Source organism: Hyperolius riggenbachi, chromosome 3 (genome assembly GCF_040937935.1).
Source record: "Hyperolius riggenbachi isolate aHypRig1 chromosome 3, aHypRig1.pri, whole genome shotgun sequence".
NCBI lineage: Eukaryota > Metazoa > Chordata > Amphibia > Anura > Hyperoliidae > Hyperolius > Hyperolius riggenbachi.
In genome coordinates this window covers 139,632,381-139,655,868 of record NC_090648.1, presented here as the reverse complement: position 1 = coordinate 139,655,868, position 23,488 = coordinate 139,632,381, and the positions used below count along the sequence as shown (strand labels likewise).

General features: G+C 41.5%; 1 protein-coding gene across 2 annotated transcripts in view; it reads right to left on the bottom strand.

Moving 5' to 3' along the window:
- Positions 1 to 23,488, bottom strand: part of CLPX (caseinolytic mitochondrial matrix peptidase chaperone subunit X) — a 54,317-nt gene that overhangs the window by 21,949 nt on the left and 8,880 nt on the right. For both annotated transcript variants that reach the window (XM_068274983.1, XM_068274984.1), the window contains exons 2-5: positions 8,729 to 8,889; positions 8,499 to 8,616; positions 4,995 to 5,149; positions 1,995 to 2,154 (exon numbers count right to left, since the gene is read on the bottom strand). In XM_068274983.1, the coding sequence (XP_068131084.1) occupies positions 1,995 to 2,154; positions 4,995 to 5,149; positions 8,499 to 8,616; positions 8,729 to 8,889 (594 nt within the window). The remainder of the gene's footprint in view (positions 1 to 1,994; positions 2,155 to 4,994; positions 5,150 to 8,498; positions 8,617 to 8,728; positions 8,890 to 23,488) is intronic.

The following is a 23,488-nucleotide window of genomic DNA, read 5'->3' as shown; positions in this document are numbered from 1 at the left end:
TTTTGGTTATGTACTATACTTACACGTGTTAATTTATAGTTTGGATGCCTTCAGTGTGAATCTACAATGTTCAGTTATGAAAATAAAGAAAACTCTGAATGAGAAGGTGGCCAAACTTTTGGTCTGTACTGTAGGTCGAAAGTCAACTGGTATGACAGTTTTAAGCATATGCTGCACACTACAGTATTTGTCATGATAAATTATACAAAATAGCATGAATAAAAGTCTCAATTGTAGTGATCTTTCTTGTATTAAGTAGCAATGTCCCACATCTAAAAATAGTGTGCAAAAAGCAGTCCTGCCTGTCCTTGAATACATTACATCATTGGAATACAATGAGCACAGATATCACAGTCTGATCTTTGATAATTATAAGTGTATTTAAGATTTAGCTCAGCTTCCCATTTTTTTTTTATGCATATGATCAAAATTTGCATTGAGTGGAATCCATTACTTGTCCACTTATTTCCAATAGATTTCACCATGAACTAGAGGAACTCTCAGAAGTAAAAGGAGGTGGGTGAAATCAGGTTACTGTGCTCATAGGGAGGGACAGACTGGCTGTTGACTTCTCAGCTACATCCTGACTTCCTCCTGTAAGTCATGACGTGGTACAGGGAGGAGTTTGGACAGCTGTACTCCCCATAGGATTCAACATTCATCTTACCAGGAAATAGGGCTAGAGAAGACAGCTTTAAAAATATTTATTGCAAGAATAGACGTGCAATGCACAAAATTGCATTTCTTCAACTTGCAAACTATTGTGCCAACTTTTGTCACCTTCTCACTGAGCTGCTTGGAGAGTCTTGTAGCCCTCCCAGCCTTGTGCAGGTATGCAAGCTTGTCCTTCACATCCTTGGATGTTTTTTGGTCTTGGGCACGGTGGCCAGTTTGGAATCTAATTGCTTGCTTCTGTGGACAGGTGTAACAAGCAGGGATTAGGAGCACTCCTTACAGCAGGTACTCCTAATCTTAACTTGGTACCTGCATATAGTGACGACACCAGAGCCTGAAATCTTGGATAGGAATTCAAATACTTCATTCTCTGACTACAATGCACATCAAGCTCTGACTTTAAGGCACTGGGTTTGTTATTCTGTCAATTACAGCTAAAATAATCCTACCATTACAATTTTAGACTGGTCATTTTTTGATCAGAGGGCAAACAAGCAAAAATCAGCAGGAGATCAAATACCTCTTTCCCTCACTGTACTGTCCTGTTACTATGTATTCACAGGAAGCAAGAAGGGCATTTACAGGAAACTTAACTCCGTGTACAGGCGTTTGTAAACCGACAAGGTGTTGTCATAGCTTAAAGTGAACCCGAGGTGAGAGTTATATGGAGGCTGCTATAATGAGTTCCATTTAAGCAATACCAGTTGTCTGGCTGGCCTGCTGATCCTCTGCCTCTAAAGGAGCGTGCACACACCGGATTCCCGCAAACGACGTTCTGCCGACAGATTGCCTGTGTGTACACAGTCTGTTGGCAGGCTGATGAGGCTGGTTTTGACAGATCCGCCGAGCAGACCCTGAACAAGCATGCAGCAGATAGGTGTTTGACAATAATGACAGATCTAACGAGATTAGCTACATGCTTGTATCTTGTGTACTTTAGACACTACTGTAGCAAAATAGTTCAACAGGGCTGCTAGGCAACTTTTTTTTTTTTTTTTTTTTTTTTTTAAAGGAAAAAAATATGGCAGACTCAATATTACCCTCACTTCGGGTTCACTTTAAGGATAGTAAAAAATTCAGTAATACTTTAATTGTTTGTCAGGTAGCAAAAATGAATGAATACATTTTAAGTATACAGATTTACTGTATGTTGTGTGAACACACTGGATAGTTAAATATGCAAAGCATGATCTGGCATCAGCAGCGATGCAACAGCTAATATAAAACTTGAGTCCATATCTTGTCATACTTGGCAAATAGTTGATTCTGAAACAATCCAACAACTCAAGATCTGCCATACAAGACCCGCTCATGCTCACCTCTTGATGTCAATGAAGACTGTTTTTCCACCTCTGCTTGTTGTCTGACATTCACTGGGATGTTGTTGTGTATCCGCTTGTAATGATTGTACACCGCTACAGCAAGGACCTTTTTTGCGTATGACTGGCCCACTACATATTTGTCGAGGTAGCTATAAATCTGTAAAGGAACAACATTTCAGTAAGATGTACTACATATGCCAAACCTCTGCTTACATTTTGGGATAGTATGGGCTCAGGAGAAGATTGTGAATGGAAAGGAGAGAGCCTTATCCTACACCTAACCAGCATATTACTGACCTACAACCTGGAAAACCCAACCTATATTTGAATTTGTACCTAAAACTTCATCCATAATTCAGCTTTAACCCATTAGCAGCTTCAAATGAATTATCTAGTTTGAGATAAGTGCACTGCTTTTGACCTCAGCCAGCAGAACTTGTGCTGTAAATTCTTGGAATGCTTTGATGTCTCTCTGCTAGTAGAGGATGTAGAAAAAGCAGAAATTAGTCTCACACTGCCTCCTAGGGACAACTGGCCATAAATACACATTACAGCAATACTAAGTAGTAGCAAGAAACTATAACAAAGAAATAAAATATATGTGCTAAAATAAATTGGCCTGGAGCACTTGCAAGCCTCTAAATTGGCTGTTAAAGGGTTAATACAAGCATCACATCTGCTTGAAAACAGCTACCACATGTATGGGCTTTTAGCTTTTCAGAGTAATATCACCTTTAAAAAGGGAAACCAAAAACGCAAAAACGAAACAATTGCAGCTATCCTACTCCTAAAATTAGTTTTCTAGAATCCCCAGTTAAGTTTATGTTTAAAACCTTTGAAAGTAGGTCATAGGTTTTATTTTTTCAGCTTTATGACAGTCTTTCACACAGTCTGGCCCAGTGCACACCGAGCGGTTTTTGGAGCGATCCGCCGGCCGCATCCGCCTCTAAAAACGCTTGTCTAATGTATTGCAATGGGATGGTGCACACCAGCGGTTTGCGGTTTTTGCCAAGCCGCAAACGCGCCTCCTGCTGCGTGTTTGCGGTTTTCGGAAGCGTTTCGTCCTCAATGTAAAGTATAGGAAAAATGCAAACCGCTCTGAAAAACGCTAGTTCAGAGCAGTTTGCCATGCATTTTTGTTACAGTAGCTGTTCAGTAACAGCTTTTACTGTAACAATATGTGTAATCTGCTAAACAAAAACGCACCCAAAACCGCTAGGTATGTTTAGAAAACCTCTCTGAATCGCTCTGAAATCAGCTCCCAAAACCGCTAGCGTATTGCGGATCTGCTAGCGGTTTTGGTGTGCACTGGGCCTCTGTCAGTGTCCCGGAGCTAAAATATATAAACTATTGCCCTGTATCTATTCCCTGCACTCAGAAGCGGTTCTCTTCCAGGAAAGGTTTATGGTAATCCCTCATTCAGCAAGGGTTAACCTATAGCCGGAATTGGTCCCAACTTTGCATACCTAAATGGTTAACGCTTTAAGACAGAACAGAAAAAAAAAGGGAACAGTTTGTATGCTTTGCTCTGTACATGAACATGTTTATCTCATGTCGCCTCAGGTACACTTTAAACCACACTTCTGATAAGCTGTAGCCACGTGCGGTTTTCAAATGGCTGACTGAAGCAAAGTGCAAAGAGAAGAAAGGTCCAAATACAATAATCACCAGGGAGAGAACCAGTCCACACTCGAATCTACCAAAGGTGCATGGCTCGAACACATGGATTACAGCGCAGGAGATTTGGGCGCAGTCTGCGCCACCATAAACCGTAATAGGAATTACGGCTATAGCAGAGCAGTCAGTGAGTAACTTTGGCGCCGTCAGAAGATGGAGCTGTTACTTTTAAAAACACCAATTCGGCCACCAGCAATAGTTGGAAGCCAAGGAAGAGAACTTCCTCAGAAAAGGTCCCATACCGGAAAAGGGATAAAGCAGCAAAACATGCAGCCTTACCCAAGCCTTTCCACATAAGTGTTAACACACTAACTTGAAAAAAAGGACTCCAAGCGCAGCGTCTGGATAGCATTACTGCTTATATTATATGATTACAGTAGGTATTAAGCCCAATCTACACGATACTTTATACGATCCGATTAAATCAAACCTGTCCGATCGAGATTCGATTCGCCATTGCAAAACAATGGCATATCGAATCAAATACCGATCGGACATGTTGGATTTAAAGAGAGACTCTGAAGCGAGAATAAAACTCGCTTCAGAGCTTCTATTCAGCAGGGGCATGTGTGCCCCTGCTAAAACGCCGCTATCACGTGGCTAAACGTCTTACCCCCCAAATCCCCTCCGTGGTGCCCAGGGATCTCTTCCTGATTGAGGCAGGGCTAATGCACGCAGCCCTGCCTCCATGCGCCTCTATCAGCACGTATCTCCGCCTCTCCCCTGCCCCTCAGTCTTCCTTCGCTGAGAGGGGCTGGGGAGAGGCGGCGATGCGCCGCTGAGAGGAAGGACTGCAGCAGTTAGCCCTGCCTCAACAGCAGCAAAATCTATGACCAAGTTGGTCGTAGATTTTCCGGGGGGGGGGAGGAGATTTGGGGGGTAAGGGACCCCCGTTTAGCCGCGGGATAGCAGCGTTTTAGCTTAATATAAGCACTGAAGAGAGATTTATTCTCGCTTCAGTGTCTCTTTAATCGGATCGTAAATAGAATCGTAATCGAATCGTATAAAGAATCGTATTGTGCAGATGGTGCTTTAGTCTACCACTTCTCTTGCAGTATTGTTGTAACAAACAAATCTCATGAGGTTGTGCTTTTTTTGTAGCTACTTTTCACTCATTTCTAAATTTCTTCAACATCTACTTTGTCAAAAATTCCTACGCAGTGCCCACCCATCACATAGAACCTAGTATACTTTGAGATCTAGCAACAAAAAGGGATGGTAGGCACAGAAGTGAGCAACAACATAGTGGCACTAGCATTTTATTAATATGCCACAATGCTGCAATATTCATGCTAAAAGAAAGTATAGGGACCAAGGCACCTTCTTTGGAGGAGGAGGCGGCTTCTGTTGGAAAGCTAGTTTCACAGCTTCGGCAGCAGTCTCTGGTTCGCGGTTTATGGATTTCTTTGAATCTGCTTCTGACAGTACAACGAAAAAGTGGTGGCATTTCTCACACTTTACAAAACGAGTAGAGGCTGCAGGGAGATTGATGAGAAAAAAGGGGAAAAAAAAAAAAAAGTTTATTTATTACAAGTACTTTACTAGTATTTTATGACAAGCAAAATAGACTAGGCAAAGGTAAAACTAGAAATTTAGGAATAGGAGACTGAAATAAGCATGTAAAAAGAGTACATATCAGTAACTAAGCTGACTACCGGAGGATTGAATGGATTCCACACCTTATCAGGCAAGACTCAGGGGGAGGATTTAGACACAGTGACGGGAAAGCAGAACCAGGAAATGATTGTGCTAGTGGGTTACCCACATATACCGTAATTTGAAGTTACTGATTTATGCAGCGTTCTGGCCTCCCAGAATGTCTGGATGAGGTAGAGTGGTTGACAAGAAAAAAGGCTCCAACTATCCCAAAATACTATGTACTATGTACTATGCACATAAGTGTAGATTCAATGTGTACTACAGGTACTTCCATTTTAGCAAATACACAAAAACACTAAAAGGTAACTGGCAGCCCAAATACATGCACACATTGCACCTTTGTGCTTTGTGAGTTTAAAGTGGGGAGAAAAAAAAAACAAAAAAAAAACCACCACCCCATCTACTCAGCAGCACTGAAAAGGCGTGGGGGTTTCTTTAACACTTTCACAGCATCAGAACTTTGTTTTTCTTACCCAAGCCTCATTTTTAGCTGCACAGAAGCTAAGCTCCACCCCATCAGAGAAATCTGCCCTGGCATTTTCCCCCCGATGTTGTGCATAGCATGATGGAATGTCTGATTTTGTTCTCCTTGCCTAGCACAAGCAGCTGGGAGGGGTGATCAGGACACAGGAGAGTTAAAACTGTCTCACATTCCCCCATTACCTCCTTTCAACCAAAAATATGTCTGCCCCCAGATACTGCATTTTCTGGCGTACAAGACGACCCCCCAACTTTTCCAGTATAAAATAAAGAGTTTGTGATTTACTCGCTGTGTAAGACCACCCCTCTTCCAACGCACACCAAATAACAAAAAAAAAAAAAAAAAAAAAAAAACTGGTGGTATGTATGTATAGATATTGTACGTGGTACCCAGTACATACCAGTATACAGGCAACTGACTGGTTGAATTCGTCAACTCTCCCCTAAGCGTATTGGTCAGCTCTACTAGTCTCCCTATTTAGCAGAGCGGTATGGAAGAATAGATCGTGCTTCGCCCATAAAACATGCCTCTTTCACCCATCTGGCCCACCCTTTTATCTTTTCTCTGCCCCAGATCCCGCACATCTGCGCTGCTTCACTACAGTCCTAAGCAGCGAGATCTGGATAGGGCGGGCCAGGCGGGTGGAAGAGGCGTGTTTTATGGACACAGTGCAATCTCTTTCTTCCATACCCTGGACGTCCCCCACCTTGCAGCATGAGTGGTGAGCTTAAATCTCTCCCCCCCCCCCCCTCCCAGCATATGAGGTGACCGCCAAATCTCCAGCACCCGGTAATTAAACAGCATGTCGCATACGCGCATCACATATTAGCATAGCACATCTCCCAGCATCAATGACACCAGACGCATAAGACGACCCCTAACTTTTTAGAAGTGAAAAATGAAATACTTAGTTACAGCTAGCAACGGCTGAAACTAAACTTCCCAAAAGCAAATATACTGTAGTAATTGAATGTATTAAAAAAAAAAAAAAAAAAAAAGGGGGGTAGGAAAAACACATTTCTATTGAATGTTATGTCAGTTTTATTCACCTTTACATATTTAGTAGGTGTGAGCTATTTATAATATATAGTATATATATTTATAGTTTCTGGGGGACAGTGGGATACACACTTATTTACGCAGTAGGAACAAGGCATAAGATCTAGCAGCAGAGTGGATTTCTGCTGTGACAGTGGCTGCTGCCCAGCTTGATCAGGGTTTTGAATCCCAGTTGAGAATAGGATGCCGGAACATAATGCAATTCAAGGGGATGCAGCTTCCGCCCCCCCCCCCCCAAGTTGACTAGAATGTCACAACTGCAGATCACTCTGCTGCAAGGAGACTTCTGCTAGCTTTCTACAGAGCAATACAAGCTTTTCTTTATTGTTCTTTTAAAAGCAGGGCTGTGGAGTCGGAGCAATGTTGAGTACCTGGAGTCGGTTTCATAAACTGTGGAGTCGGATGATTTTTGTACCAACTCCGCAGCCCTGTTTTTAAAGGAACTATTAATATTTAGTAGGCAAGACCTGGTTTACTGATAGTATATAATGGAGAGGGAAGCCCTGGAAGCAAGCAAGGATTTAAAGGACAACTGAAGTAAGAGGAAGATTGAGGCTGCCATATTCAAATCCTTTTAAGCAATAACAGTTGACTGGCTATCTTGCTGATCCATTGACTCAACTTTAGCCATAAACCCTGAAGAAGCATATGCAGATCAGGCGTTTAACATTTGTGTCAGATCCGACAAGATTAGCTCCATGCTTGTTTATGGTGTAATTCAGACACTCACTGCAGCCAAATAGATCAGCTGGGCTGCCTGGCAATGGTATTAAAAAACAAAAACACACACAAACATGGCAGCCTCCATATTCCTCTCACTACAGTCATTTAACTATGGCGAACATTTTTAAAATTTAAAATGTGCAAACATATACAAAGTACATTTTTTTCCAGAGGAAAATGAGCCATAAATTACTTTTCTCCTATGTTGCTGTCACTTACAGTAGGTAGTACAAATCTAACAGAAGCGACACGTTTTGGACTAGTCCATCTCTTCATGGGGGATTCTCAGGGATTTATTCATTTTCAAAGGCACTTAGTAAATGGCAGTTGCTCTGTCCAACTGCCAAAAAACAAAACAAAAAAAACTGTCTAGCGAGCAGGGAAGCTGGCCAGCATCATGGTTTAAATCTTTTTTAGTGAGTATCTTTATAAAGAATAAAAGCCTTGCGGAGAATCCCCTATGAAGAGATGGACTAGTCTAAAACCTGTCACTTTCAGATTTCTACTACCTTCTGCAAGTGACAGCAACATAGGAGAAAAGTAATTTGTGGCTCATTTCTCTTTTTTTGGGGGGGGGGGGGGGGGGGGAAAGAAGTACTTATGTTTGCTCATATTTTAAAATTTTACAATTTTTTTTTGCCAGAGTGCCCGTTTAAGCCTGTGTAGGTGCATAGATTCAGGCAAGCCAAGCTACATAAGAGGTTCAGTTCAAATTCTTATAATGTACATCAATAAATATGACCACTTTTAGAATGGGGATGGTTCATTTTTGGGTTTAGTTGGGTCTATTGCAAACTGGACTTGGCTTCCTATGAAAACCTGTGTTAGGTGTAGTGAGAAGCAGATTTGTGACGATGCTCAAATCGGCATGGCGGAGGATAATGCAGGCAATGGCTACTTACAGACAAATGTCTCTACATGGGTGCACAGGTCCCCACACTTTGGGCATCTCAGCTGATTTCCTCCTTTTCCTGAACTCCCAGAAGATTTCTTACCACCACCACCTTCACTGGATGCTTTCTGTAAGTAGAGTTTAGAAGAAAAAAAAAAAATATAAAAAACAAAAAAATAAAATAAAAATAGATGGCTTTCCTCCACCAATAAGGACATGGAACTACTACTTCTAGCTTACCTTGTTACCATCACCTGATCCATCTTTGCTGGCACCATCTTTAGCAGCCAAACACACAGCAGTTTCAGAGAAAGATCTGAATGGCGTCTTTTGCAGATCAGGAGCCTCAAATGTTCCTACTCTTCTGAAGACAGAGAGATGCCCACGGCCACACACTAAACCTATTTTGGAGAAGACAAAAACACATTCAAATGAAAGGAAAACCACCACAATACAATTTTATGTTCAAGGTCATAAACAGGGAGGTTTTTCTATGTAGGATCGCAAAAAAAGCAAACACAGATTTGGAGTGTCAGCACAATAATATGTGAAGTAGGAAGGAATGTGCGCCTTTCACACATACCCTGGCCTGCTGTTTCCAATCCCAGCTATAAATCATTAACAAACCTTTACATTTATAAATAATGTAAATGAGGCTCGTGTTAAATTAGGTTACCTGTCACAATGATAGAGATATGGTTGACCACGGAAGGTTACCATCCATGTTGAAATGTTTAGTAATGGCATACAATATAGGCTGCCAAATCGTCCCACACTGTACCAAAAACAGCTGTCAAAACAAACAGCATGCTTTGTAAACATGACCCACTTCTAGGTGCATTCTATACTGAGCAATCACAGAGGACTTGTGTTTTTTCTTCTCCTATGGGGAATAAAAAGCAAACATGCATCCCATTTCTGGGAACACCTCTCACCCAGGATGCAGTCAACCTTTTACCACTAAAAAAAAAAAAAAAAAAAAAAAAAGGGGGAGGAGGAGAACAGGGAAAAATGGGGAGTGTCATTTACAGAGTTAGCAAATCATAGTTCTGTTGTGTAATAAAACAAGACCTATGCAAATAAGTAATGTATGCAATACATGATAAATCAGTAATAAAACCCACTTCAACTCAGTGTGAGAGGGTTACAATGTCATTGTTGGGAACATCACAGACTGACCACATCCTGAACAATGGCTAAACACTATGTAAACTTGCAATGCCCCCCAAAACTCAGGGAAAACTTAGGTAAGGCAGGGGACACGTGTCAGTTTTCTGCACACCATGAGAGTTTGTATGCAGAAAAAAACATGCACTTTTTTTTCACCGCAGCTAATGTAATTGATAGAGAAAACTTTGGCCTCAATTCACCAAGATCATGCTGGAGATAGAAACCTCAATTCACTAAGCTTATCTCCTGTCTTTAATAATGTTTCTATAGTTATCACCATGGTGATAAGGCATGTAGTATTCAGGAAACATTTTACCTCAGGCAAACCTAAAGTTAACTCCTGTCTTTAAGTTAACTCTTCAATCCTTAAAATAACTCCAGAATTCTAAAGTTAGAGACACTGAAGCGAAAAAAAAAAAAAAATATATAATGATTTGGTTGTGTACCATGAATAATTAAAATACTCATTTTTATTTTCAGGTATAGTGTTTTTTCTAACATTGCATCATTCTATAATATGTGCAGATTACACAACACTCAGCATTCAAAATGATTCTTTCAGAGCAGTCTGTGAACTAATGACCTCTCCTCTGGCAGAGAAAAAGACATTTGTTCACTAACAGTTGCGATAATAAAAGTCAGAAGACAGCCCTCTCCACCACTTTGAAAGTCGTAGAGCTTAACCTCCTTGGCGGTCTGATTTTTTCCAGATTTTAGGGTCTAAAAGCGGTGCAATTTTTTTCCACTCTTTCAGACCCTAAAACCTGAAAAAAAAAAAAAAATCATTCTGGCAGGGAGATCTGCAGCAAAAAAAAAAAAAAAAAAAAAATGTACCTTCCTGGGCTCCTGTGCTGCAGTTTTCTCTTTGTCCACAAGATGGCGCTAATATACATACAAACGAACTTCTCTATATTTCTCTAATATAGAGAAGTTTGTTTTCAATATTAGCCCCGCCCCCTGATGACGTCACGCTGCCACCACCGCTCTGCTGCCACCACCACGGCTGCGCTGCTCCAACTGGCTGCCGGGTCCCCGGAAGAATAGCGGGGACATGGGGGATCCCGGCGGCCAGGGAAAGACCCCACACTGCTGTGGAGAGAGGCTGGAGTCCCGCTGCGCAGCGAGATCGCGCGCGGGACTCCACAACTACAAGTAAGGCTCTAGAATGCCTACCCCGACCTGAGCTCGGGATCACCGCTAATAGCTTATTTTTTCTACCCCGAGCTCAGGTCGGGAAAACCGGCAAGGAGGTTAATGGCTTTTTTGTATAGAGATAACTGGAGTTTAACTCTTCCTGTACTGGAAACAATTAGACTGATGTATCTGATCTTAGTGTTTTATTTCTTAGCTGTACTACACATACAAATATAGTTTTTTCGCTTCAGTGTCTCTTTAAAGACAGGCTGTTAATTAACTGGTTGTGAAAATAACTACAGAGGAGGCAACTTAAAGTGGACACACATTAAAAATACAAGATTTCAGAAATAAAACCTATTTTTTAAATTATAATAATAAATAGCAGCCTTTTTTCAGCTGCATGATGACAAATATAAAATATTTTACATTTATTGGAGGAACCCCTCCCTTCTTTTCAAATTGCCGGGATTTTTCCGGCAAGCTGGTGGAGTAGATGGTGTCCAGCAATGGAGAAATTGCTAATGGCTGCCCCCAGTATAACCCTAGATACAAAAGAGGAGGGTGAAAAGCATGCACCGAAATGCTCATAGGTTTGAAGGAGTGTTTATATTTGTATGTGTCAGAGTGGTGCAACTAAGTATTTTTAATAAAAAAAAATGTTTGGTTTGGGTCCGCTTTAAGGAATGAAGAGATAAGATAACTCACTGTGTGGTGGCAAGTTTTCTCTTGCCTTATCTCCAGCATAATCTTAGTGAATTGAGGCCAATAAGGTAAGAGATAACTTGAGAGTTATCTTATCTCTTCATTCCTTAAGTTTCCTCCTCTGTAGTTATGTTCACACAAACAGTTAAAGGGACTCCGAGCTCGGAATAAAAACGAAATTGGTACTCACCTGGGGCTTTTTGCAACCCAGCGTAGGTCGGGAGGTCCAACGGCGTCCCATCTGGCTCTTCTCCCTGGGCCTGTCCAGAAATGGTTTAATCGCGCATGCGCAGTACTGTCACGCAGGCCGCTGTGATGACGCGAGGCGGCCGGCGTGGTGACGATAGATCAGTATCTGCAAAAGATCTGTTCCTGCCAAAAATCCATTCCTGCAAATTGCAATGATAGTCTATGAGATCTGCAGATCATCATACACACATGATTTAACTGACATTCATCTGCAGATCAGATCCACCAGGATGGATTTTCAGATCTGCAGATGATTGCTTGATCTACAGATGAATGTCAGTTAAATCATGTGTGTATGATGATCTGCAGATCTCAGACTATCATTGCAATTTGCAGGAATGGATTTTTGGCAGGAACAGATCTTTTGCAGATACTGATCTTTTGTGTCTGTACAGCATCTGTGTGTGCAGCTTCTTGCAAAGATTTTTTTCTGATGTGGAGTTCAGCTCCATAGAAAAGACTATGTAGAGTATGGCTCTCATACTACATGAAGGGTGGTAAGATTGGTCTGTGATCTTTCATTTTCAAAAGACTATAGTCTGATGTGTGTATGAGGCTTATGAAAAGCAAAGTTCAATCAAATTAGGCAGGCACTAAGTTTGGTGAACTGGGATAATGTACTACAAGGGAAGGACACTGAAGGGAAATGGCAAGCTTTTAAACGTATTCTCAATCAATATTGTAGTATGTATATCCCATATGGAAACAAAATGTCTAGGAATAAAAAAAAAAAGGCCTCTATGGATGAATAAAAAGGTTAGGGATAAAATGAAGAGGAAAAAGAATGCCTATAAGGTCCTAAAACAGGAGGGGACTGAGGCTGCACTAAGCAATTATAAGGAGTGCAATAAAAATTGTAAAAAAGAAATTAGGCTGGCAAAGATCGAAGCTGAAAATCAAATCGCTAGGGATATCAAATCTAACCCAAAAAAGTTTTACAAGTACATCAACTCTAAAAAAAGAAAGGTTGACTGTATAGGAATCCTAAAGGATGAGGGTGGGAACTCAATGGTGGATGACCAAGGTAAGGCAGAGTTATTAAATGCTTTCTTTGCTTCTGTCTTCACAAAGGAAACAGCACTGTTGCAAATTACAGAGGCAGAAGAGTCTCAATCTTCTAACTGTAATATTAAATACTTAACGCAGGAAGAAGTAAAGGCAAGACTAAATAAATTAAAAATAGACAAGGCACCTGGCCCGGATGGCATGCATCCTCGGGTCCTAAGAGAATGAAGTTCATTTATAGCTAAGCCCCTTTATCTTATCTTTTGTGACTCTCTTGCAACTAGCAGAGTCCCAGTGGATTGGCGTACAGCCCACGTTTTCCCATTATTTAAGAAGGGCAAAAAATCTGATCCAGGAAATTATAGACCTGTAAGCTTAACATCAGTTGTATGCAAACTATTTGAGGGGTTACTAAGAGATACTATACATGACTTCATAGTAGAAAATAATCTTATTTCTCAGCATCAACATGGGTTTACTAAAGACAGGTCCTGTTTGACTAACATGCTCAGCTTTTATGAGGTAGTGAATGCTAATATGGATATTGGGAATGCTGTAGATGTGATATACTTGGACTTTGCAAAGGCCTTCGACACTGTTCCCCACAGAGGTCTGGTGCAAAAGTTGAGGATGCAAGGACTGGGGAAGAGTTTGTGTGCATGGATAGGGAACTGGCTAATAGACAGAAAACAAAGTTGTGGTCAATGGATCGTACTCAAAATGGGAGACTGTTAGCAGTGGGGTCCCACAGGGGTCAGTACTGGGTCCAGTGCTCTTCAATTTATTTATTAATGACCTAGTAGATGCAGTAGTGAGTAATGTTGCTATTTTTGCAGATGATACAAAATTGTGCAGAATCATCAACTCTCAGGAAGATAGTGTCATATTGCAACAGGATCTTGATAGGATGGCTATATGGGCACATACATGGCAGATGAAATTCAATGTTGACAAATGTAAAGTCATGCATTTTGGTCGTACCAATGGTCTAGCACCATACAAAATAAATGGGATACAGTTGGGAACAACAAACTTGGAGAAGGACTTAGGAGTACTCATCGACAACAAGTTAAATAATCGTACTCAATGCCAAGCCGCTGCAGCTAAAGCGAACAAAATTTTGGGATGCATTAAAAGGGAAATAAAAACTCGAGATGCTAGTATAATATTGCCCCTGTTTAACTCTCTAGTAAGGCCACATCTGGAATATGGAATTCAGTTCTGGGCACCACATTACAAAAAAGATATTGCAGTTTTAGAGCAGGTGCAGAGACGAGCTACAAAATTGATACGTGGGATGGAAGGTCTCGCTTACCAAGAAAGGTTAGATAAACTGGGTTTATTTAGTCTAGAGAAAAGACGCCTTAGAGGAGATCTAATTAACATGTATAAATACATCAGAGGGCAATATAATAGCTTGGCAGATGAGCTTTTTGTCCCTAGGCCTTCTCAAAGGACTAGAGGACATGAGCTGCGCATGGAGGAAAAACGTTTTAGCCATTTATTTAGGAAAGGGTTCTTTACAGTAAGAGTGATTAAGATGTGGAATGCATTGCCACAGGAAGTCGTTATGGCAAACTCTATACCTGCATTTAAAGGGGGCTTAGATGCTTTCCTTGCGTTGAAAGACATCCATGGCTACAATTACTAGGTTATGCCTAATGTTGATCCAGGGATTTTATCTGATTGCCATCTGGAGTCAGGAGGGAATTTTTCCCTTTTGGGGCTAATTGGACCATGCCTTGTGGGGGTTTTTTCGCCTTCCTCTGGATCAACAGGGGTATGTGGGGGACGGGCTGGAGTTGTGCTTTGTACTGGTTGGACTCGATGGACGTGTGTCTTTTTTCAACCAAAATAACTATGTAACTATGTTTTAAAAGAACAGGCAAATGTTTTGTGATTCATGGGGGCTGCCCATCTTTGTCATGGGGCAGCCATCTTTTTTGGTTGAAAGGAGGTGACAGGGAGCAGGAGACAGTTCCAACTGTCCTGTGTCCTGATCACCCCTCCCAGCTGCACTTGCTAGGCTTCAAATGTCAAATACAAAATGTAAAAAAAAAATAAAAAAAAAAAATAACCAAAACAGAACATCAGAAATCCCATCATGCTTTGCACAGCATCAGGGGAAAAATGCCCGGGCAGTTTTTCTTCTGTGCAGCTAATAATGAAGCTTGTATAAGAGAAACAAAGTTCTGATGCTGTGAAACTGTTAAAGAAACACCAGGCCTTTTCAGTGCTGCTGAGTCAATTTTTAGTCTGGAGGTTAACTTTAAAGAGAAGAGTTAACTTTAGGTTTGCCTGAGGTCAAATGTTTTCTGAATACTACATGCCTCATCACCATGGTGATAAACTATAGAAACGTTATTAAAGACAGGAGATAACCTTAGTGAATTGAGGCCATGTGCAGAATGTCAGTTTTAACAGAAGTGATGCATTGGGGGCCATGAAAGAACGGAACGTTTCTTCACACTATTGAAGAAACGGACAGTTCTAAATAGAAACTACACTTTGGGGGTGCGGTCGGTGGGGCGGGGCAGAATTTGGAGGCATGAACCGGGTCTACAGTGCACCTGAGTGGGCAGGTGGGTAACAGAGGGTTAAAACACCAGGCTTCCGTCTTCTTCATTGCAGCAGGGCGGTAGGGAGTGTTTCTTCCGCCTTCAATTATATCCCAAGTCGCATCACGTGACTACACGTCCTCCAACCCAGAAGGAGGAAACGTGGTAGTCACATGACGCGAATTGGGATGCAACTGAAGGTGGAAGACAACAGAAGCCTGGAAGAAACCCTACCACCCGGTTGCAATGAAGAAGACGGAAGCCTGGTGTTTTATCCCTCCCTCACCCACACAGCTGCTGTAGCAATGGAGTGAAAATGGATCCGATCGGCCAAAGGACCTCCAAGGCTATTGTTGTCTGTTTACTGCCCCTTTAACCCCCCCCCCCCCCCCCCCGGCAGTATTCCCGAGCAGAGCTCGGTCTGAGATTCGAGCGGTAAGCCCTGCCTTATTTGTACAGTTACATAATTTTTTTCATACATACAATTCAACAAATTTGATTTCCAGTCTTATTTATATGCAGAATGTCTACCAGGCTTTTATTCTGATATATCTTGGTAAGTTATGACTTAAGAATTGGAGGCCTAATATTCTTTGGGGGAGGGGGGGGGGGGGGGTGTTAGAGGAAAAAAAAAAAAAGCCCACACAAACACAAGCCAACTCATAATTCCAGACAGAAATGCACCGCCAGGGAGGTTAAACCCCCACCATTCCACTGCTTGTTCCTTCTCAACCTGTTTGCCAAAATAGGGATTTTTTTGTGGCCACGCACCCAGAACAGTGCTCAAGCAGCATCATTCTACTGGGCAAGCGTGGACATTCCTGCGCATGCCCAGTCCAGATTCATTCATATATTTTATGGATTGCACTATTTGGGTACATATGTCTTTCTGCTCCTTGCCTTGACAAAGGGGACCCCAAGTGGCCCCGAAACGATCATCGGCCTTGCAGGTCTGACACAGATTGCACATGTATGTGATGGGACAATAAATGTAGCACTGATTGTTCCTGCAAGTCTGTGTGCGGACTCCTTCGTATTATTGTACAGATGCATTCATACACGCTGCTGCAAACTAGAAGAGGGTCACAGCTAGCTACTGTATTCAATTCACTTTATTGTCATTGTGTAACACAACGAAATTACTTGTAGGGTCTAGGATGAGGGAAGCCCCTGGACTACCTAGGCTTCCATGTAAGTATGCTTCTTTTGAAAGTCACAAGGTCACAAAACTATCATACCACATACAGCAAGGATATCTTCAAAAAAAAAAAAAAAAAAAAAACTGGATCTGCAATTTCCAATCACCATTCCATTCACACAGATTTAGTTTAACACAACAGTAACTATTTTGTAATGCAAAACCCAATTGTAAACACAGTAAGGCCCCATTCACACTTCAAAGCGCAAAACACCGGCGTTTTGCGGGAGTGATTTTTCCGCAATGTCACGTGGGGGGAAAAAAAAAAAAATCACTTGACAGTGCAGCGATTTCTCCGCGATCGCGTTTAGTGCTTTTATAGCACTGAAACACGATCGCAGGGAAAGTCTGAAAATGGTGCAGGCTACGCGTTTGCATTTCGCGATTTTGGGCGATTTGCGTCAATTAGAGCAAACCGCCCAAGAATGGGCCCATAGGGTTTTTACACTAGCGCAAGCGTTCGAGCATTTTGCTGAAAATCGCCAGCAAAACGCAAGAGATTGCAGTTTACTTCGTCACATCAAGTCCGGTTTTTCATGCGTTTCCACACAATTTTTCCTTTTTATGATGTGTTTGCATTTGCGTTTTTTCCAACTAACAAACATTTGTGTGTACAGTATTTGTTTTAAAATCAAAAGCAACGAAATAATTTAGCACCACATTTATGTGGTGACAATTTCCAAGATAATCATGTTGTCCTTACAATGTAGCCAGTGGAAAAAGCCCCTAACCCCCCCCCAAAAAAAAAAAAACACTCTACAATCTTGGCTTTTCAGCTCCTGATGTAAATACAAAATGTAGTGTTTTTTTTGTACATCTTCTGCTGTAAGATGTACAAAGGTTACATCTGTCTGATGTCATCTTAGTGCTGATACCGTACAGTGGTAAACAAATGACAGCTCCAGGGACACACCACCCACATGACTTTGTATTCATAACAGACAGCAAAAACCAAGCTGTCCTGAACAGCACTGTTATCTTGAGCCAACTGTGCAGCATGTCCTGATGTAGTGGACAGCAAGCCCAAGCAACTGAGCTGCTGACTGGTTTTTATGCTGTCTGTAAGGGTCCATTCACACCAGGGCGATTCCCCCTAATCCCTGATGCGCTAGCGCAATTGTAACTATTTGGCAGTGATCTCACTGCCATGATTGCCGCTGATCGAAGGAGTTTCCTGATTAACGGCAATCATAAAACGTGTTGCCTGTAGCATTTTCTCACGATTCTGGAGCAACTGCAATACAGTGCTTATAAAAGTGCTGATCGCAATCGGGAATTGACAGTGTACAGTGATTTTACAGCACTAATTGTGGTAAAAATCTCCAGCACAAGATGGTAGCAATAAGTGCCCATTCGATTACAGTAAGGCCCGGTTCACAGAGGGGGGGGGGGGGGGGGGGGGAACTACGTTCCTGGTTCAAAAGGGAACCGATCCAATGTTAACTGATCGTCCAGTGATCAGTCTTTTTTTTTTTTTTTTTTGACGGATCCGTTTGCCACTTCAACGCAAGTGTGAACCGGGCCTTACCCCCCCCCCCAAGTTCCAACACAAATATCTCCCATAGGCTTTGCCTCCCAAGAGTGATAATGAGTTAATACCATGGAAAAGGAATAAGTGGAGGCGAAAAACAAACCAAAAACCCATACACACCTAGTTTCTTATATTACACTGCACAACTCCTAAGCAGCAAATGAAACAGCAGAAAGGGATGCCACATCCCTTAGCCAACAGTTTGGCGCTAGTCTCCTTGAGGTAACCCAGTTAGGACACTCATAGCGAAAGTCCACAAACGTGATTGGGTGGACAGTATCCTCCAGAAGTTTGATAGGTTGCTTAATAACTAGACCCACACTACTGGGCCAATCACAATGCTTCAAGTTGTAGAGGGTACTGTGATTGGAGAACTGTTTCCTATGAAGTTTCCTCTGAGTCATCTCCCGTAGACTAGAAAATCGAAAGAAAGACCCACACAGACTTGTATGGAACAGTCTACCCCTGCCTTGACAAAGGGGCTGCCTTGACAAAGGGGACCGGATAGGCCTGAAACGATCATCTGCTAAGATGGTTCGATATCTTACGTGTGCATTGTAACAATAAAATTTACTTTGTTCCATACAAGTCTGTATCCAGATCACTCTCAATTTAATGTATTACGCTGCTATGTGGGTCCAGCACCAGCAACCACCCTACTACGGGTGTGCGATGATTCTTTCTGCTTGAATTATCACATTCATATGAAATCGGAGCTGGTAGACTTGGGCGCAGGATACAGACTGTATATGGCTGATCCTGCTTTTGCACAAGCCCGGGTCGAATTAATTACTATTCCCCCTCAATGCCGCCATGGATAGTGAGGTAAAGAAAAGCGATTGCTGGAGGCCTAATTATAGTGTTTTAAACAGGGCTGTGAAGTCGGAGCAATTTTGGGTGCCTGGAGTCGGGAAAAAAAAAAAAGTGCACCGACTCCTAATGAATTTGTAACTGTAATTAAAATAGAAAATGTTCTATTTCTCAAATAATAGTCATTAAAAATAATGTATATACACAGTAATAGCTGTGTTCAGTCCACAAAAATGAAATAAACCAATCAAAATTAGTTACTTGTGCAGCTTCAATAAAGCAGTCCCAATATTTTTAAAGTCAGATATACATATCTGATTGTGACTGACTGACTGACTGACTGACTGACTGACTGTATGTATGCATATATATATATATACATACATACATACATACATACATACATACAGTGGAGGAAATAATTATTTGACCCCTCACTGATTTTGTAAGTTTGTCCAATGACAAAGAAATGAAAAGTCTCAGAACAGTATCATTTCAATGGTAGGTTTATTTTAACAGTGGCAGATAGCACATCAAAAGGAAAATCGAAAAAATAACCTTAAATAAAAGATAGCAACTGATTTGCATTTCATTGAATGAAATAAGTTTTTGAACCCCTACCAACCATTAAGAGTTCTTGCTCCCACAGAGTGGTTAGACACTTCTACTCAATTAGTCACCCTCATTAAGGACACCTGTCTTAACTAGTCACCTGTATAAAAGACACCTGTCCACAGAATCAATCAAGCAGACTCCAAACTCTCCAACATGGGAAAGACCAAAGAGCTGTCCAAGGATGTCAGAGACAAAATTGTAGACCTGCACAAGGCTCGAATGGGCTACAAAACCATTAGCAAGAAGCTGGGAGAGAAGGTGACAACTGTTGGTGCGATTGTTCGAAAATGGAAGGAGCACAAAATGACCATCAATCGACCTCGCTCTGGGGCTCCACGCAAGATCTCACCTCGTGGGGTGTCAATGGTTCTGAGAAAGGTGAAAAAGCATCCTAGAACTACACGGGAGGAGTTAGTGAATGACCTCAAATTAGCAGGGACCACAGTCACCAAGAAAACCATTGGAAACACATTACACCGCAATGGATTAAAATCCTGCAGGGCTCGCAAGGTCCCCCTGCTCAAGAAGGCACATGTGCAGGCCCGTCTGAATTTGCCAATGAACACCTGAATGATTCTGTGAGTGACTGGGAGAAGGTGCTGTGGTCTGATGAGACTAAAATAGAGCTCTTTGGCATTAACTCAACTCGCTGTGTTTGGAGGAAGAAAAATGCTGCCTATGACCCCCAAAACACCGTCCCCACCGTCAAGCATGGGGGTGGAAACATTTTGCTTTGGGGGTGTTTTTCTGCTAAGGGCACAGGACAACTTAATCACATTAACGGGAAAATGGACGGAGCCATGTATCGTGAAATCCTGAACGACAACCTCCTTTCCTCTGCCAGGAAACTGAAAATGGGTCGTGGATGGGTGTTCCAGCACGACAATGAACCAAAACATATAGCAAAGGCAACAAAGGAGTGGCTCAAGAAGAAGCACATTAAGGTCATGGAGTGGCCTAATCAGTCTCCGGACCTTAATCCAATAGAAAACCTATGGAGGGAGCTCAAGCTCAGAGTTGCACAGAGACAGCCTCGAAACCTTAGGGATTTAGAGATGATCTGCAAAGAGGAGTGGACCAACATTCCTCCTAAAATGTGTGCAAACTTGGTCATCAATTACAAGAAACGTTTGACCTCTGTGCTTGCAAACAAGGGTTTTTCCACTAAGTATTAAGTCTTTTATTGTTAGAGGGTTCAAAAACTTATTTCACTCAATGAAATGCAAATCAGTTGCTATCTTTTATTTAAGGGTATTTTTTCGATTTTCCTTTTGATGTGCTATCTGCCACTGTTAAAATAAACCTACCATTGAAATGATACTGTTCTGAGACTTTTCATTTCTTTGTCATTGGATATATATATATACACACACATACAAACTTACTTGCGGTAAGGTCTTTTCCAGGAGTCGGAAGGACAGCAACCCTGAGACTTGTCTCCCTCCATTTCCAACTGGACAGGATACTAGTTAAAAGAATTAACATAATTGATTAGGCAGGCAGGCACACTACATAAGGCAGCATTCCCTTACCCTCATCAGTAATAAAAAAGACCACACAGAATGATGCTTCAAATAATTTTTATTAACAATACATCAGGGTGGGTAGTAAGGGTGCTGTCCTTCCGACTCCTGGAAAAGACCTTACCGCAAGTAAGTTTGTCTTTCCAGGACGTCTCAGGACAGCAACCCTGAGATGATAAACAAGACATAATTAGGGAGGGATTACAGCCTGCAAAACTCTTCTACCAAAACATAAGTCAGAGTTAGAGGTTAAATCAAGTCTATAATGCTTAAAGGTATTGTGGCTTGACCAGGTTGCCGCTTCACAGATTTATTAATAGTAGCCCCTGCTCTCTCTGCCCAGGAAGTAGAAACCGCTCTGGTTGAATGACCTTTCGCTAGTCCTGATAACTGCTTGCCCTGGTGCAAGTAAGATAAAGCAATAGCTTGTCTGATCCATCTTGCTATCGGTTTCTTTAGAAGGCGGCTTTCCGGCAAAGAGAACCAACAAAGCATTGGACTTCCTCCAATTCTTGGATCTCTGAAGATATTCAATTAGACACCTTCTTAACACCTAGACAGTGCAACCTTTCTTCCTTTTGATTTGATGAATTACTGCAAAAAGATGGTAAAAAGATCTCTTGAGATCTATGGAATTTAGATACAATTTTAGGTTAGATAAACGTTTGTACATTTGATCAATAGGAAGAAGTCTTCTTGTTCCTTGGTAATGCCCATAGCCCTATGCATAGCTTCAAATAACTCATTCATAAATTCTGTGGAAAAGCAAATTTCTGAGACTTAACGCCTTTACCCTCAGATGCGTCTACTTCGCCCTGTGGTAACTCTTCCAATAATAGATATCCACTCTCCCTTTAGATGTCAAATTTATCTGAATCAACCTCGACTCTCTACCTCTTGAGGAGGTCTGTTAGGAGGATTTAGAAGGACCAGCAATAGGTGCATCAGAAGTAGAGGGGGTAAATGTCGGTGTAACATCTGAATTAGAAAGTATGAAAGCAGATTCTTCAATTTCTTTAATAGCAAAGGACATCTCTGATCTCAACCATCCCATCAAATCTTTAAGCTATGTAGGGGATTCATCTTTCACTACCTTTTCGGTGCATAATTGACACAGGTGTTCTGCAGAATCAGGCATACGGTCACTGCACATTTCCTAGATTTAGACACCGCTTCAGAAGACGCTGCATGCTTATCAGGTTTGACAGCTTAGTCTTATCCAACTTGCCATTCTTGGAATCCGTTTTAACAGCTTCCTAACAGTTTCTCCTTTAAAGAGAAACCATGACCAAGAATTGAACTTCATCCCAATCAGTAGCTGATACCCACTTTTACATGAGAAATCTTTTCCTTTTCTCAAATGGATCCTCATCAGGGGGCTCTGTATGTCTAATATTGTGGTGAAGCCCCTCCCACAGGAGACTGTGAAGACTATTTTCCTGGCAGTTTCCTGTCTGTGAACCTCGTTGCATTGTGGGAAATAGCGGTTTACAGCTGTTTCCAACTGCCAGAACAAGCAGCATGTACTTCCAGCTACATCACCTGCCAACCGTAAAAACGTCACCATCTGATAAATGTCAGAATGTAAATAAAAGAGAGGGCAGCTTTTAAAATGGGCAAACACTGACTCAATTTATACATAATTATTGTAAAAATGAAGAATTTTCACTGGGAGTTCCTCTTTAAGTGGAAGACAACACCCACCGCTATGATAGCTCTAGGCTAGGATCACAGTGGATAAGCTTATAATGCAAGCATAGTAATGCAACATTATGAGTGTGAACTGCACTGGAGACCAGACATGGCCTTTTTACAAATCTGCATGCCGCTTTTTAGAATAATGCAATCAGGTACAACCCAGCACTGTGCACAGACCCATAGATTTATATGGGCAGTGAATTTCCATGCTGAATAAATCTGCCACACGACTGAGCACTGCCCTTTGTGCAGATTCAACAATTACTTATAATACTGGAAAAATCTGCTGTCCACATTGCTTAAGATTCCAGAATCTTGAAACCCTCTGCTTTACATTCACCTTTGCCAGAATATAGAGAGGGGATAAAACATACAGGGGAAATTACACTCTAAATACTAAGAGTGTATCAACCTGAAAAATTGTCAATCTCTACAGCCAGTAGAGGTTTAAGTGCAGGCTTGACAAATCAAACAAAATTCAAAACAAATGCAATGCAGATCTGAAACCAATGCAGATCTGAAACAAATGCAATGCAGATCTGAAACAAATGCAATGCAGATCTGAAACAAATGCAATGCAGATCTGAAACAAATGCAATGCAGATCTGAAACAAATGCAATGCAGATCTGAACCAAATGCAATGCAGATCTGAACCAAATGCAATACAGATCTGAACCAAATGCAATACAGATCTGAACCAAATGCAATACAGATCTGAACCAAAGTAATGCAGATCTGAAACAAATGCAATACAGATCTGAAACAAATGCAATACAGATCTGAAACAAAGTAATGCAGATCTG